The 15,163-nt window shown below is 56.9% G+C and overlaps 3 protein-coding genes across 3 annotated transcripts; all 3 read left to right on the top strand.

Annotated features, from left to right (window-relative positions):
* The first annotated feature begins 3,668 nt into the window (after positions 1 to 3,668).
* On the top strand, positions 3,669 to 3,974 carry LOC142592980 (feather keratin-like). Its single transcript, XM_075705883.1, has one exon. It carries the CDS (start codon positions 3,669 to 3,671, stop codon positions 3,972 to 3,974), a length of 306 nt encoding a protein of 101 aa, XP_075561998.1.
* Positions 3,975 to 9,042: 5,068 nt separating this feature from the next.
* Positions 9,043 to 9,348, top strand: LOC142592984 (feather keratin-like). The gene has a single exon (XM_075705887.1). The coding sequence runs from the start codon at positions 9,043 to 9,045 to the stop codon at positions 9,346 to 9,348; it is 306 nt and encodes a 101-aa protein (XP_075562002.1).
* A 5,077-nt stretch (positions 9,349 to 14,425) lies between these two features.
* On the top strand, positions 14,426 to 14,731 carry LOC142592983 (feather keratin-like). The gene has a single exon (XM_075705886.1). The coding sequence runs from the start codon at positions 14,426 to 14,428 to the stop codon at positions 14,729 to 14,731; it is 306 nt and encodes a 101-aa protein (XP_075562001.1).
* The last annotated feature ends 432 nt before the right edge of the window (positions 14,732 to 15,163 follow it).

The raw sequence follows: 15,163 nt of genomic DNA, 5'->3' as shown, positions 1-15,163 counted from the left end.
ACTCGAGTGCAGGACCCACCACTTGGCCTTGTTAAATCTCATACAGCTGGACTCGGACCATCGATCCAGCCTGTCCGCATCCCTCTGTACAGCCTTTCTGCCCTCGAGCAGATCAACACTCCCGCCCAACTTGGCGTCATCTGCAAACTTACTGAGGCTACACACTCGATCCTCTCACCCAGATCATGGATAAAGATAGTAAACAGAACTGGCACCAATACTCAGCCCTGGGGATCACCACTTGTGACCGGCTGCCAACCACATTTCACTCCATTCACCACAACGCTTTAGGCCTGGCCATCCAGACAGTATTTACCCAGCAAAGAGTGCGCCCATCCGAGCCATGAGCAGACAGTTTCTCCAGGAGAACGCTGTGGGAAACGGTGTCAAGGGCTTTACTAAAGTCCACGCAGACAACATCCACAGCTCCTCCCTCATCCACTAAGCGGGTCATCGTGTCATAGAAGGAGATCAGGTTAGTCAAGCAGGACGTGCCTTTCATAAACCCATGCTGACCAGGCCTGATCACCTGCTTGTCCTCTATGTGCCACCTGATGACGCTCAAGATGATCTGCTCCGTGACCTTCCCTGGCACCGAGGTCAGGCTGGCAGGCCTGTAGTTCCCCCAGTCCTCCTTCCGGCCCTTCTTATAGATGGCCATCACATTTGCTACCTTCCAGTCAACTGGGACCTCCCCGGTTAGCCAGGACTGCTGAGAAATGATGGAAAGTGGCTTGGTGAGCACTTGTGGCAGCTCCCTCAGTACCCTTGGGGGGATCCCATCCAGCCCCATAGACTTGTGTGTGTCTAGAGTGGGGCAGCTGGTCGCTAACCATTGCATCTGGATTATGAGGGCTTCATTCTGCTCCCTGTTGACCAACTTTCTTCCACAGAACGACTCGCTGGCCAGCACAGCAAGCACAATCACAACAAACAGAATCATTTAGATAACAAGGAAACGCTGGAGATCACCCAGTTCAATGCAACCTCCTCAAGCAGGGTCAGCTCGAGCAGGCTCTCCACGACCATGGCCAGTCAGCTTTTCAGTCTCTCCAAGCATGGACACTCCCAACACCTCTCTGCACAACCGCTTCCACTGCTTCACCACCCTCGCACTGAAAAACCCTTGCCTTCTCTGCCAAGGCAATGCCACGTCTTTGCAGCTTTCTCCATTCACTAGCATGGCCTGTTGCCCAGCGCCATTCCTCCCCAGAGGCAGGACTTTGCCCTTCCCCCTCTTCAACTTCAGCAGATTCCTCTCTGCCCTGTTCTCCAGAACCTCCAGCTCCCTGGGAAAAGTGGCACAAATGACCAGTGCCTCAAACACTCCTCCACATTTTGCATCCTCTCACAACTTGCTGACGGGGGCACTCCGTCCCACTGACCGTGTCACTGAGGACGATGTTGAACAGTGTTGGCCACAACGATCCAAGTCCTGGGCTACACCACTTGAGAATTGCCTCCAGATGCACTTTGGGCCACTCATCACAAGCCTCTGGGACCAGACCTTCAGCCACTTTGCACTCCACCTCACTGGCACCTTACGCACCCCGTACATTCTTGGCTTGTCTAGCAGCACGCAAGGGGAGGAAGCGTCAAAGGCTTCAGTAAAAGCTTGAGGTAAACACCAGACGTGGCGCTCTCCTCCCCCACAAAGCGACTCACTTCAACGTAGGGAGACACGGAGGTCAGAAAGCACGATTTCCCCTTCGTAAATGCATGCCGACAAGGCCCCATCACCTCCTTGTCCTTCCTGGCCTTGGCAGCGCTTTCCAGGAGCATTTCCTCCATTGCCTTCACATCAAACAGGGGCAGGCTCACCAGCCTCTACTTTCCAGATCCTCCCTCTTGGTCGTCTGCAAAAATACAGGGGATATGAGCTTTCTTCCCGTCTTCAGGAACTGCCCAGAAGAACCATGACCTGTCCAAGCTAATGGAGAGGGACCTCCCAAGGACAGCTGTCAGCACCCTCCGCATTCGGGCATGCAACCCATCAGGCCCTGGGGACTTACGTGCACCCAGTCACACAGCACTCCTTAGTACCTCTTTTCATCTTCCTCAGCAACAAGCACTGCTCGCCTGACAAACAGCCTGCAAACGCTCACCTCGGCTCAACTGGGGCACGCCTTGCCATTCATCAACCCTTCCGCATCCATCCACCACTACCAGGCTCTCAGTTCTGCAGCCACGTGCTGCATGCTCGCCTCCAGCTCCCCTCGCCAATCTCCAAATCCTCCTTCTCCCGTCAAACACTGTGCAGAGAAGCACCCTCAACCCTCAGCACTCACCGCAAAGAAAGACCCCAAAGGCCCCGGCTCAGCACCTCCTCTGCCAGATGCTCCCACTCACCCTATGCCTCTTGCCACACTCACAGGCTCTCCAGAAACTCACCTGCCCTTGCAGGGTGCCCCATAAACAATCAGAGAGTCATTTGGGTTGGAAAAGACCTTTAACATTAGCAAGTCTGACTGTTAACCTAGCATGTCCAAGTCCACCACTAAACCATGGCCCTAAGCACCACGTTTCCATGTCTTTCTGATACCTCCCGCGATTGTGAATCAACCACTTCCCTGGGCAGCCTGTTCCAGTGCTTGATAACCCTTTTGCTCACACACTTTTTCCTAACATCCAATCTGAACCTCCCCTGCTGCAACTTGAGGCCCTTTCCTCTTGTCCTATCAAACACCCACACTTCCCTCAAACGCTCCTCAGAAGTCTCGCTATCTAGACCCTTCACCTCCTTCACTGGCTCTTCTTTGGATGTGCCACACAAGAGACCAAGCACTGCGTCACGTCAGAGCCCAGGCTGCAAACCTGAACACCCCAGCTAAGGGGAGTACTACGGAGGAGCCAACACAAGCCTTTGGGGAGCGCGCAAGCGTTCCCAACGCCACAGGGCTGGCGAGCTCTTAAGCAGGCCTGCCAAGACAATGTCCTGCTCTTGCAAGACAGAGACCCAACGCAAGGGAAGGGGCAACCCCTCACGCCCCACACACCTCCAGAGCGCGCACCACTCTGCCAGGGCTGTGAGGAAATGAGGCCCCTCTTCACCACGCACCCACAAACCACACCACACGAGTGCCATGGCATGACCTCACTGATGACACCCTACCTCTCCTACGCTTTGGATGCGTCTGCCAAAAACCCTGACACGCACCTTCCAAGAAAAGCCTCCCAAACACAAACTCTCCCTTAAAAAATGCAGCCAAGACCAAGTGGACACGTCCTCAAGACGAGAACATGAAATTGCAGAACTGCGGCAACAAAGACACGCCCCACCTCATTACTCCCCAGGCTGTGGCACGCAAAAGCTGCTCGCTGCAAAAGGCTCTCATGCGCAAAGCCTGGCCCGCCCCTCCCGGACCAGCATAAAAGACGCACCAGCGCCTCTCTCCCTCACACACTTCTCCTCACCCCTTCTCCTCCAACGTCAACAAGGTGAGCCCCAACCCCCTTCTCCTCCTTTCTCCTGCCCCACCTGGCCCCTCTCTCCCACCACCCTCTGCCCACACCTTCACCAGCCACAAAGCCTCCCCACCGCCACGCTCCCCACCGCCACACAACACGCCTCCACGCTCCCCTGCCCTCCTGCAGCACCGCTCCTCGCACCCCCACGCCCCTCCGCTTCCTCAACACCCTCTCTTCCAGGGACCCCCCGCACCACAGACATGGCCTGCAACAACCTCTGCAACCCCTGCGGACCCACCCCGCTGGCTAACAGCTGCAACGAGCCCTGCGTCAGGCAGTGCGAGGACTCCCGCGTCGTCATCCAGCCTTCCACCGTGCTGGTCACCCTGCCAGGACCCATCCTCACCTCCTTCCCCCAGAACACCGCCGTCGGATCCTCCACATCGGCTGCCGTGGGCAGCGCTCTCAGCGCCCAGGGAGTGCCCATCTCCGGCGGCTTCGGCTACGGCTACGGCTTCGGAGGCCTGGGCTGCTTCGGCGCCAGAAGAGCCTGCTACCCCTGCTAAGGGCCCTCGCCACCACCCCTGACACCAGCCACCCACCCCCTGGGAGCCACTTCATGGACTGAGGACGCACCGACGCGCTCTTGCTCGCACGCGGACCTGCCGTCCACACCTCTTCCTCTCAAGGCACCAAGCAAGGAAGCAGGGAAGGGGCCAGCACGGGCTGCCTGGAAACATGGCCCGTGTACCTCCTCCTCTTCTCCCGCTTCTCACAAGACAAAGACCACCAGGCACCTCTGCCACGCTGCTCCCACTGCGGGGCAGGAACACCTCGGTCCGCTGGCAAAATCTACTGCATGCAAGGCACCTCAGTTGATGGTCGCCCTACTTGCACCTAAGAATGCCTCCCTCCCACTTGGTGCTCCTGCCTTTTCACTCTTTCTTCACCTCAATAAAGTTCTCCTGCATGCCAGCCTCAGACGCCTCTTCTTCCTTTCTTCTCCCAAGGCTCTTCCAACCTCACCTGGCACAAAGCCAGGGCTCAACAGGCCGTTGCGCTGCGTGGGAAGGGGCTACAAGGCCTCTCTTAGGAAGTGGGTCCCCAGCAACAACAACACCACAAAGACTGGCACATGAGGGCTGCAAGCCTCTGACACAAGCCCTTCACTTGCCCAAACAAAGCCTTGGACACGGAAACGAACTTTTACCCAGGTCTCTGACGCAAGCTCCCCATGGCAGAACGCGCTCAGCATCATAGAATCCTTCAGGTTGGAAAAGACCCTTAAGATCATGTACTCCAACCGTTAACCCAGCACTACCAAGTCCACCACTAAACACCACCTGTACATGGCTTTTAAATACCTCCAGGGCTGCTGACTCAGCCACCTCTAGGGCAGCCTGGTCCAATGGTTCACAACCTTGTCCGTGAAGAAATTTCCCCTAATAGCCAAGCTAAACCTCCCCTGGCACAACTCGGCGCCATTTCCTTTTCTCCTGTTGCTTGTTACTTGGCAGACGAGACCAACTCCTACCTCGCTACAACCTCCTTTCCGGTAGTTGTACAGAGCGATAAGGTCTCCCCTCAGCCTCCTTTTCTCCAGGCTAAACAACCCCAGCTCCCTCAGCCGCTCCTCACAGGATTTGTGCTCTACACCCTCCACCAGCTTCGCTGCCCTTCTCTGCACACGCTCCAGCACCTCAGCGTCCCTCTGGTAGTGAGGGGCCCAAAACTGAACACCATAGTCGAGCTGCGGCCTCACCAGTGCCGAGTACAGGGGAACAATCACTGCCCCAGTCCTGCTGCCCGCACTGTTTCTGACACAAGCCAGGGTGCTGTTGGCCGCCTTGCTCACCTGGGCACACTGCTGCCTCATATTCAGCCGCCTGTCAGCCAACACCCCCACGTCCCTTGCCGCCGGGCAGCTTTCCAGCTGCTCTTCCCCAAGCCTCTAGCGTTGCATGCGGTTGTTGTGACTCGAGTGCAGGACCCACCACTTGGCCTTGTTAAATCTCATACAGCTGGACTCGGACCATCGATCCAGCCTGTCCGCATCCCTCTGTACAGCCTTTCTGCCCTCGAGCAGATCAACACTCCCGCCCAACTTGGCGTCATCTGCAAACTTACTGAGGCTACACACTCGATCCTCTCACCCAGATCATGGATAAAGATAGTAAACAGAACTGGCACCAATACTCAGCCCTGGGGATCACCACTTGTGACCGGCTGCCAACCACATTTCACTCCATTCACCACAACGCTTTAGGCCTGGCCATCCAGACAGTATTTACCCAGCAAAGAGTGCGCCCATCCGAGCCATGAGCAGACAGTTTCTCCAGGAGAACGCTGTGGGAAACGGTGTCAAGGGCTTTACTAAAGTCCACGCAGACAACATCCACAGCTCCTCCCTCATCCACTAAGCGGGTCATCGTGTCATAGAAGGAGATCAGGTTAGTCAAGCAGGACGTGCCTTTCATAAACCCATGCTGACCAGGCCTGATCACCTGCTTGTCCTCTATGTGCCACCTGATGACGCTCAAGATGATCTGCTCCGTGACCTTCCCTGGCACCGAGGTCAGGCTGGCAGGCCTGTAGTTCCCCCAGTCCTCCTTCCGGCCCTTCTTATAGATGGCCATCACATTTGCTACCTTCCAGTCAACTGGGACCTCCCCGGTTAGCCAGGACTGCTGAGAAATGATGGAAAGTGGCTTGGTGAGCACTTGTGGCAGCTCCCTCAGTACCCTTGGGGGGATCCCATCCAGCCCCATAGACTTGTGTGTGTCTAGAGTGGGGCAGCTGGTCGCTAACCATTGCATCTGGATTATGAGGGCTTCATTCTGCTCCCTGTTGACCAACTTTCTTCCACAGAACGACTCGCTGGCCAGCACAGCAAGCACAATCACAACAAACAGAATCATTTAGATAACAAGGAAACGCTGGAGATCACCCAGTTCAATGCAACCTCCTCAAGCAGGGTCAGCTCGAGCAGGCTCTCCACGACCATGGCCAGTCAGCTTTTCAGTCTCTCCAAGCATGGACACTCCCAACACCTCTCTGCACAACCGCTTCCACTGCTTCACCACCCTCGCACTGAAAAACCCTTGCCTTCTCTGCCAAGGCAATGCCACGTCTTTGCAGCTTTCTCCATTCACTAGCATGGCCTGTTGCCCAGCGCCATTCCTCCCCAGAGGCAGGACTTTGCCCTTCCCCCTCTTCAACTTCAGCAGATTCCTCTCTGCCCTGTTCTCCAGAACCTCCAGCTCCCTGGGAAAAGTGGCACAAATGACCAGTGCCTCAAACACTCCTCCACATTTTGCATCCTCTCACAACTTGCTGACGGGGGCACTCCGTCCCACTGACCGTGTCACTGAGGACGATGTTGAACAGTGTTGGCCACAACGATCCAAGTCCTGGGCTACACCACTTGAGAATTGCCTCCAGATGCACTTTGGGCCACTCATCACAAGCCTCTGGGACCAGACCTTCAGCCACTTTGCACTCCACCTCACTGGCACCTTACGCACCCCGTACATTCTTGGCTTGTCTAGCAGCACGCAAGGGGAGGAAGCGTCAAAGGCTTCAGTAAAAGCTTGAGGTAAACACCAGACGTGGCGCTCTCCTCCCCCACAAAGCGACTCACTTCAACGTAGGGAGACACGGAGGTCAGAAAGCACGATTTCCCCTTCGTAAATGCATGCCGACAAGGCCCCATCACCTCCTTGTCCTTCCTGGCCTTGGCAGCGCTTTCCAGGAGCATTTCCTCCATTGCCTTCACATCAAACAGGGGCAGGCTCACCAGCCTCTACTTTCCAGATCCTCCCTCTTGGTCGTCTGCAAAAATACAGGGGATATGAGCTTTCTTCCCGTCTTCAGGAACTGCCCAGAAGAACCATGACCTGTCCAAGCTAATGGAGAGGGACCTCCCAAGGACAGCTGTCAGCACCCTCCGCATTCGGGCATGCAACCCATCAGGCCCTGGGGACTTACGTGCACCCAGTCACACAGCACTCCTTAGTACCTCTTTTCATCTTCCTCAGCAACAAGCACTGCTCGCCTGACAAACAGCCTGCAAACGCTCACCTCGGCTCAACTGGGGCACGCCTTGCCATTCATCAACCCTTCCGCATCCATCCACCACTACCAGGCTCTCAGTTCTGCAGCCACGTGCTGCATGCTCGCCTCCAGCTCCCCTCGCCAATCTCCAAATCCTCCTTCTCCCGTCAAACACTGTGCAGAGAAGCACCCTCAACCCTCAGCACTCACCGCAAAGAAAGACCCCAAAGGCCCCGGCTCAGCACCTCCTCTGCCAGATGCTCCCACTCACCCTATGCCTCTCGCCACACTCACAGGCTCTCCAGAAACTCACCTGCCCTTGCAGGGTGCCCCATAAACAATCAGAGAGTCATTTGGGTTGGAAAAGACCTTTAACATTAGCAAGTCTGACTGTTAACCTAGCATGTCCAAGTCCACCACTAAACCATGGCCCTAAGCACCACGTTTCCATGTCTTTCTGATACCTCCCGCGATTGTGAATCAACCACTTCCCTGGGCAGCCTGTTCCAGTGCTTGATAACCCTTTTGCTCACACACTTTTTCCTAACATCCAATCTGAACCTCCCCTGCTGCAACTTGAGGCCCTTTCCTCTTGTCCTATCAAACACCCACACTTCCCTCAAACGCTCCTCAGAAGTCTCGCTATCTAGACCCTTCACCGGCTCTTCTTTGGATGTGCCACACAAGAGACCAAGCACTGCGTCACGTCAGAGCCCAGGCTGCAAACCTGAACACCCCAGCTAAGGGGAGTACTACGGAGGAGCCAACACAAGCCTTTGGGGAGCGCGCAAGCGTTCCCAACGCCACAGGGCTGGCGAGCTCTTAAGCAGGCCTGCCAAGACAATGTCCTGCTCTTGCAAGACAGAGACCCAACGCAAGGGAAGGGGCAACCCCTCACGCCCCACACACCTCCAGAGCGCGCACCACTCTGCCAGGGCTGTGAGGAAATGAGGCCCCTCTTCACCACGCACCCACAAACCACACCACACGAGTGCCATGGCATGACCTCACTGATGACACCCTACCTCTCCTACGCTTTGGATGCGTCTGCCAAAAACCCTGACACGCACCTTCCAAGAAAAGCCTCCCAAACACAAACTCTCCCTTAAAAAATGCAGCCAAGACCAAGTGGACACGTCCTCAAGACGAGAACATGAAATTGCAGAACTGCGGCAACAAAGACACGCCCCACCTCATTACTCCCCAGGCTGTGGCACGCAAAAGCTGCTCGCTGCAAAAGGCTCTCATGCGCAAAGCCTGGCCCGCCCCTCCCGGACCAGCATAAAAGACGCACCAGCGCCTCTCTCCCTCACACACTTCTCCTCACCCCTTCTCCTCCAACGTCAACAAGGTGAGCCCCAACCCCCTTCTCCTCCTTTCTCCTGCCCCACCTGGCCCCTCTCTCCCACCACCCTCTGCCCACACCTTCACCAGCCACAAAGCCTCCCCACCGCCACGCTCCCCACCGCCACACAACACGCCTCCACGCTCCCCTGCCCTCCTGCAGCACCGCTCCTCGCACCCCCACGCCCCTCCGCTTCCTCAACACCCTCTCTTCCAGGGACCCCCCGCACCACAGACATGGCCTGCAACAACCTCTGCAACCCCTGCGGACCCACCCCGCTGGCTAACAGCTGCAACGAGCCCTGCGTCAGGCAGTGCGAGGACTCCCGCGTCGTCATCCAGCCTTCCACCGTGCTGGTCACCCTGCCAGGACCCATCCTCACCTCCTTCCCCCAGAACACCGCCGTCGGATCCTCCACATCGGCTGCCGTGGGCAGCGCTCTCAGCGCCCAGGGAGTGCCCATCTCCGGCGGCTTCGGCTACGGCTACGGCTTCGGAGGCCTGGGCTGCTTCGGCGCCAGAAGAGCCTGCTACCCCTGCTAAGGGCCCTCGCCACCACCCCTGACACCAGCCACCCACCCCCTGGGAGCCACTTCATGGACTGAGGACGCACCGACGCGCTCTTGCTCGCACGCGGACCTGCCGTCCACACCTCTTCCTCTCAAGGCACCAAGCAAGGAAGCAGGGAAGGGGCCAGCACGGGCTGCCTGGAAACATGGCCCGTGTACCTCCTCCTCTTCTCCCGCTTCTCACAAGACAAAGACCACCAGGCACCTCTGCCACGCTGCTCCCACTGCGGGGCAGGAACACCTCGGTCCGCTGGCAAAATCTACTGCATGCAAGGCACCTCAGTTGATGGTCGCCCTACTTGCACCTAAGAATGCCTCCCTCCCACTTGGTGCTCCTGCCTTTTCACTCTTTCTTCACCTCAATAAAGTTCTCCTGCATGCCAGCCTCAGACGCCTCTTCTTCCTTTCTTCTCCCAAGGCTCTTCCAACCTCACCTGGCACAAAGCCAGGGCTCAACAGGCCGTTGCGCTGCGTGGGAAGGGGCTACAAGGCCTCTCTTAGGAAGTGGGTCCCCAGCAACAACAACACCACAAAGACTGGCACATGAGGGCTGCAAGCCTCTGACACAAGCCCTTCACTTGCCCAAACAAAGCCTTGGACACGGAAACGAACTTTTACCCAGGTCTCTGACGCAAGCTCCCCATGGCAGAACGCGCTCAGCATCATAGAATCCTTCAGGTTGGAAAAGACCCTTAAGATCATGTACTCCAACCGTTAACCCAGCACTACCAAGTCCACCACTAAACACCACCTGTACATGGCTTTTAAATACCTCCAGGGCTGCTGACTCAGCCACCTCTAGGGCAGCCTGGTCCAATGGTTCACAACCTTGTCCGTGAAGAAATTTCCCCTAATAGCCAAGCTAAACCTCCCCTGGCACAACTCGGCGCCATTTCCTTTTCTCCTGTTGCTTGTTACTTGGCAGACGAGACCAACTCCTACCTCGCTACAACCTCCTTTCCGGTAGTTGTACAGAGCGATAAGGTCTCCCCTCAGCCTCCTTTTCTCCAGGCTAAACAACCCCAGCTCCCTCAGCCGCTCCTCACAGGATTTGTGCTCTACACCCTCCACCAGCTTCGCTGCCCTTCTCTGCACACGCTCCAGCACCTCAGCGTCCCTCTGGTAGTGAGGGGCCCAAAACTGAACACCATAGTCGAGCTGCGGCCTCACCAGTGCCGAGTACAGGGGAACAATCACTGCCCCAGTCCTGCTGCCCGCACTGTTTCTGACACAAGCCAGGGTGCTGTTGGCCGCCTTGCTCACCTGGGCACACTGCTGCCTCATATTCAGCCGCCTGTCAGCCAACACCCCCACGTCCCTTGCCGCCGGGCAGCTTTCCAGCTGCTCTTCCCCAAGCCTCTAGCGTTGCATGCGGTTGTTGTGACTCGAGTGCAGGACCCACCACTTGGCCTTGTTAAATCTCATACAGCTGGACTCGGACCATCGATCCAGCCTGTCCGCATCCCTCTGTACAGCCTTTCTGCCCTCGAGCAGATCAACACTCCCGCCCAACTTGGCGTCATCTGCAAACTTACTGAGGCTACACACTCGATCCTCTCACCCAGATCATGGATAAAGATAGTAAACAGAACTGGCACCAATACTCAGCCCTGGGGATCACCACTTGTGACCGGCTGCCAACCACATTTCACTCCATTCACCACAACGCTTTAGGCCTGGCCATCCAGACAGTATTTACCCAGCAAAGAGTGCGCCCATCCGAGCCATGAGCAGACAGTTTCTCCAGGAGAACGCTGTGGGAAACGGTGTCAAGGGCTTTACTAAAGTCCACGCAGACAACATCCACAGCTCCTCCCTCATCCACTAAGCGGGTCATCGTGTCATAGAAGGAGATCAGGTTAGTCAAGCAGGACGTGCCTTTCATAAACCCATGCTGACCAGGCCTGATCACCTGCTTGTCCTCTATGTGCCACCTGATGACGCTCAAGATGATCTGCTCCGTGACCTTCCCTGGCACCGAGGTCAGGCTGGCAGGCCTGTAGTTCCCCCAGTCCTCCTTCCGGCCCTTCTTATAGATGGCCATCACATTTGCTACCTTCCAGTCAACTGGGACCTCCCCGGTTAGCCAGGACTGCTGAGAAATGATGGAAAGTGGCTTGGTGAGCACTTGTGGCAGCTCCCTCAGTACCCTTGGGGGGATCCCATCCAGCCCCATAGACTTGTGTGTGTCTAGAGTGGGGCAGCTGGTCGCTAACCATTGCATCTGGATTATGAGGGCTTCATTCTGCTCCCTGTTGACCAACTTTCTTCCACAGAACGACTCGCTGGCCAGCACAGCAAGCACAATCACAACAAACAGAATCATTTAGATAACAAGGAAACGCTGGAGATCACCCAGTTCAATGCAACCTCCTCAAGCAGGGTCAGCTCGAGCAGGCTCTCCACGACCATGGCCAGTCAGCTTTTCAGTCTCTCCAAGCATGGACACTCCCAACACCTCTCTGCACAACCGCTTCCACTGCTTCACCACCCTCGCACTGAAAAACCCTTGCCTTCTCTGCCAAGGCAATGCCACGTCTTTGCAGCTTTCTCCATTCACTAGCATGGCCTGTTGCCCAGCGCCATTCCTCCCCAGAGGCAGGACTTTGCCCTTCCCCCTCTTCAACTTCAGCAGATTCCTCTCTGCCCTGTTCTCCAGAACCTCCAGCTCCCTGGGAAAAGTGGCACAAATGACCAGTGCCTCAAACACTCCTCCACATTTTGCATCCTCTCACAACTTGCTGACGGGGGCACTCCGTCCCACTGACCGTGTCACTGAGGACGATGTTGAACAGTGTTGGCCACAACGATCCAAGTCCTGGGCTACACCACTTGAGAATTGCCTCCAGATGCACTTTGGGCCACTCATCACAAGCCTCTGGGACCAGACCTTCAGCCACTTTGCACTCCACCTCACTGGCACCTTACGCACCCCGTACATTCTTGGCTTGTCTAGCAGCACGCAAGGGGAGGAAGCGTCAAAGGCTTCAGTAAAAGCTTGAGGTAAACACCAGACGTGGCGCTCTCCTCCCCCACAAAGCGACTCACTTCAACGTAGGGAGACACGGAGGTCAGAAAGCACGATTTCCCCTTCGTAAATGCATGCCGACAAGGCCCCATCACCTCCTTGTCCTTCCTGGCCTTGGCAGCGCTTTCCAGGAGCATTTCCTCCATTGCCTTCACATCAAACAGGGGCAGGCTCACCAGCCTCTACTTTCCAGATCCTCCCTCTTGGTCGTCTGCAAAAATACAGGGGATATGAGCTTTCTTCCCGTCTTCAGGAACTGCCCAGAAGAACCATGACCTGTCCAAGCTAATGGAGAGGGACCTCCCAAGGACAGCTGTCAGCACCCTCCGCATTCGGGCATGCAACCCATCAGGCCCTGGGGACTTACGTGCACCCAGTCACACAGCACTCCTTAGTACCTCTTTTCATCTTCCTCAGCAACAAGCACTGCTCGCCTGACAAACAGCCTGCAAACGCTCACCTCGGCTCAACTGGGGCACGCCTTGCCATTCATCAACCCTTCCGCATCCATCCACCACTACCAGGCTCTCAGTTCTGCAGCCACGTGCTGCATGCTCGCCTCCAGCTCCCCTCGCCAATCTCCAAATCCTCCTTCTCCCGTCAAACACTGTGCAGAGAAGCACCCTCAACCCTCAGCACTCACCGCAAAGAAAGACCCCAAAGGCCCCGGCTCAGCACCTCCTCTGCCAGATGCTCCCACTCACCCTATGCCTCTTGCCACACTCACAGGCTCTCCAGAAACTCACCTGCCCTTGCAGGGTGCCCCATAAACAATCAGAGAGTCATTTGGGTTGGAAAAGACCTTTAACATTAGCAAGTCTGACTGTTAACCTAGCATGTCCAAGTCCACCACTAAACCATGGCCCTAAGCACCACGTTTCCATGTCTTTCTGATACCTCCCGCGATTGTGAATCAACCACTTCCCTGGGCAGCCTGTTCCAGTGCTTGATAACCCTTTTGCTCACACACTTTTTCCTAACATCCAATCTGAACCTCCCCTGCTGCAACTTGAGGCCCTTTCCTCTTGTCCTATCAAACACCCACACTTCCCTCAAACGCTCCTCAGAAGTCTCGCTATCTAGACCCTTCACCTCCTTCACTGGCTCTTCTTTGGATGTGCCACACAAGAGACCAAGCACTGCGTCACGTCAGAGCCCAGGCTGCAAACCTGAACACCCCAGCTAAGGGGAGTACTACGGAGGAGCCAACACAAGCCTTTGGGGAGCGCGCAAGCGTTCCCAACGCCACAGGGCTGGCGAGCTCTTAAGCAGGCCTGCCAAGACAATGTCCTGCTCTTGCAAGACAGAGACCCAACGCAAGGGAAGGGGCAACCCCTCACGCCCCACACACCTCCAGAGCGCGCACCACTCTGCCAGGGCTGTGAGGAAATGAGGCCCCTCTTCACCACGCACCCACAAACCACACCACACGAGTGCCATGGCATGACCTCACTGATGACACCCTACCTCTCCTACGCTTTGGATGCGTCTGCCAAAAACCCTGACACGCACCTTCCAAGAAAAGCCTCCCAAACACAAACTCTCCCTTAAAAAATGCAGCCAAGACCAAGTGGACACGTCCTCAAGACGAGAACATGAAATTGCAGAACTGCGGCAACAAAGACACGCCCCACCTCATTACTCCCCAGGCTGTGGCACGCAAAAGCTGCTCGCTGCAAAAGGCTCTCATGCGCAAAGCCTGGCCCGCCCCTCCCGGACCAGCATAAAAGACGCACCAGCGCCTCTCTCCCTCACACACTTCTCCTCACCCCTTCTCCTCCAACGTCAACAAGGTGAGCCCCAACCCCCTTCTCCTCCTTTCTCCTGCCCCACCTGGCCCCTCTCTCCCACCACCCTCTGCCCACACCTTCACCAGCCACAAAGCCTCCCCACCGCCACGCTCCCCACCGCCACACAACACGCCTCCACGCTCCCCTGCCCTCCTGCAGCACCGCTCCTCGCACCCCCACGCCCCTCCGCTTCCTCAACACCCTCTCTTCCAGGGACCCCCCGCACCACAGACATGGCCTGCAACAACCTCTGCAACCCCTGCGGACCCACCCCGCTGGCTAACAGCTGCAACGAGCCCTGCGTCAGGCAGTGCGAGGACTCCCGCGTCGTCATCCAGCCTTCCACCGTGCTGGTCACCCTGCCAGGACCCATCCTCACCTCCTTCCCCCAGAACACCGCCGTCGGATCCTCCACATCGGCTGCCGTGGGCAGCGCTCTCAGCGCCCAGGGAGTGCCCATCTCCGGCGGCTTCGGCTACGGCTACGGCTTCGGAGGCCTGGGCTGCTTCGGCGCCAGAAGAGCCTGCTACCCCTGCTAAGGGCCCTCGCCACCACCCCTGACACCAGCCACCCACCCCCTGGGAGCCACTTCATGGACTGAGGACGCACCGACGCGCTCTTGCTCGCACGCGGACCTGCCGTCCACACCTCTTCCTCTCAAGGCACCAAGCAAGGAAGCAGGGAAGGGGCCAGCACGGGCTGCCTGGAAACATGGCCCGTGTACCTCCTCCTCTTCTCCCGCTTCTCACAAGACAAAGACCACCAGGCACCTCTGCCACGCTGCTCCCACTGCGGGGCAGGAACACCTCGGTCCGCTGGCAAAATCTACTGCATGCAAGGCACCTCAGTTGATGGTCGCCCTACTTGCACCTAAGAATGCCTCCCTCCCACTTGGTGCTCCTGCCTTTTCACTCTTTCTTCACCTCAATAAAGTTCTCCTGCATGCCAGCCTCAGACGCCTCTTCTTCCTT

This window comes from Pelecanus crispus, chromosome 2 (genome assembly GCF_030463565.1).
Source record: "Pelecanus crispus isolate bPelCri1 chromosome 2, bPelCri1.pri, whole genome shotgun sequence".
Lineage (NCBI taxonomy): Eukaryota > Metazoa > Chordata > Aves > Pelecaniformes > Pelecanidae > Pelecanus > Pelecanus crispus.
Note: the sequence above shows the minus strand (reverse complement) of the source record. Positions and strands in the feature narration are given on the sequence as shown.

Coding starts and splice junctions, on each gene's coding strand:
- LOC142592984 (XM_075705887.1), top strand. CDS start 9,043: ATGGCCTGCAACAACCTCTGCAACCCCTGCGGACCCACCCCGCTGGCT.
- LOC142592980 (XM_075705883.1), top strand. CDS start 3,669: ATGGCCTGCAACAACCTCTGCAACCCCTGCGGACCCACCCCGCTGGCT.
- LOC142592983 (XM_075705886.1), top strand. CDS start 14,426: ATGGCCTGCAACAACCTCTGCAACCCCTGCGGACCCACCCCGCTGGCT.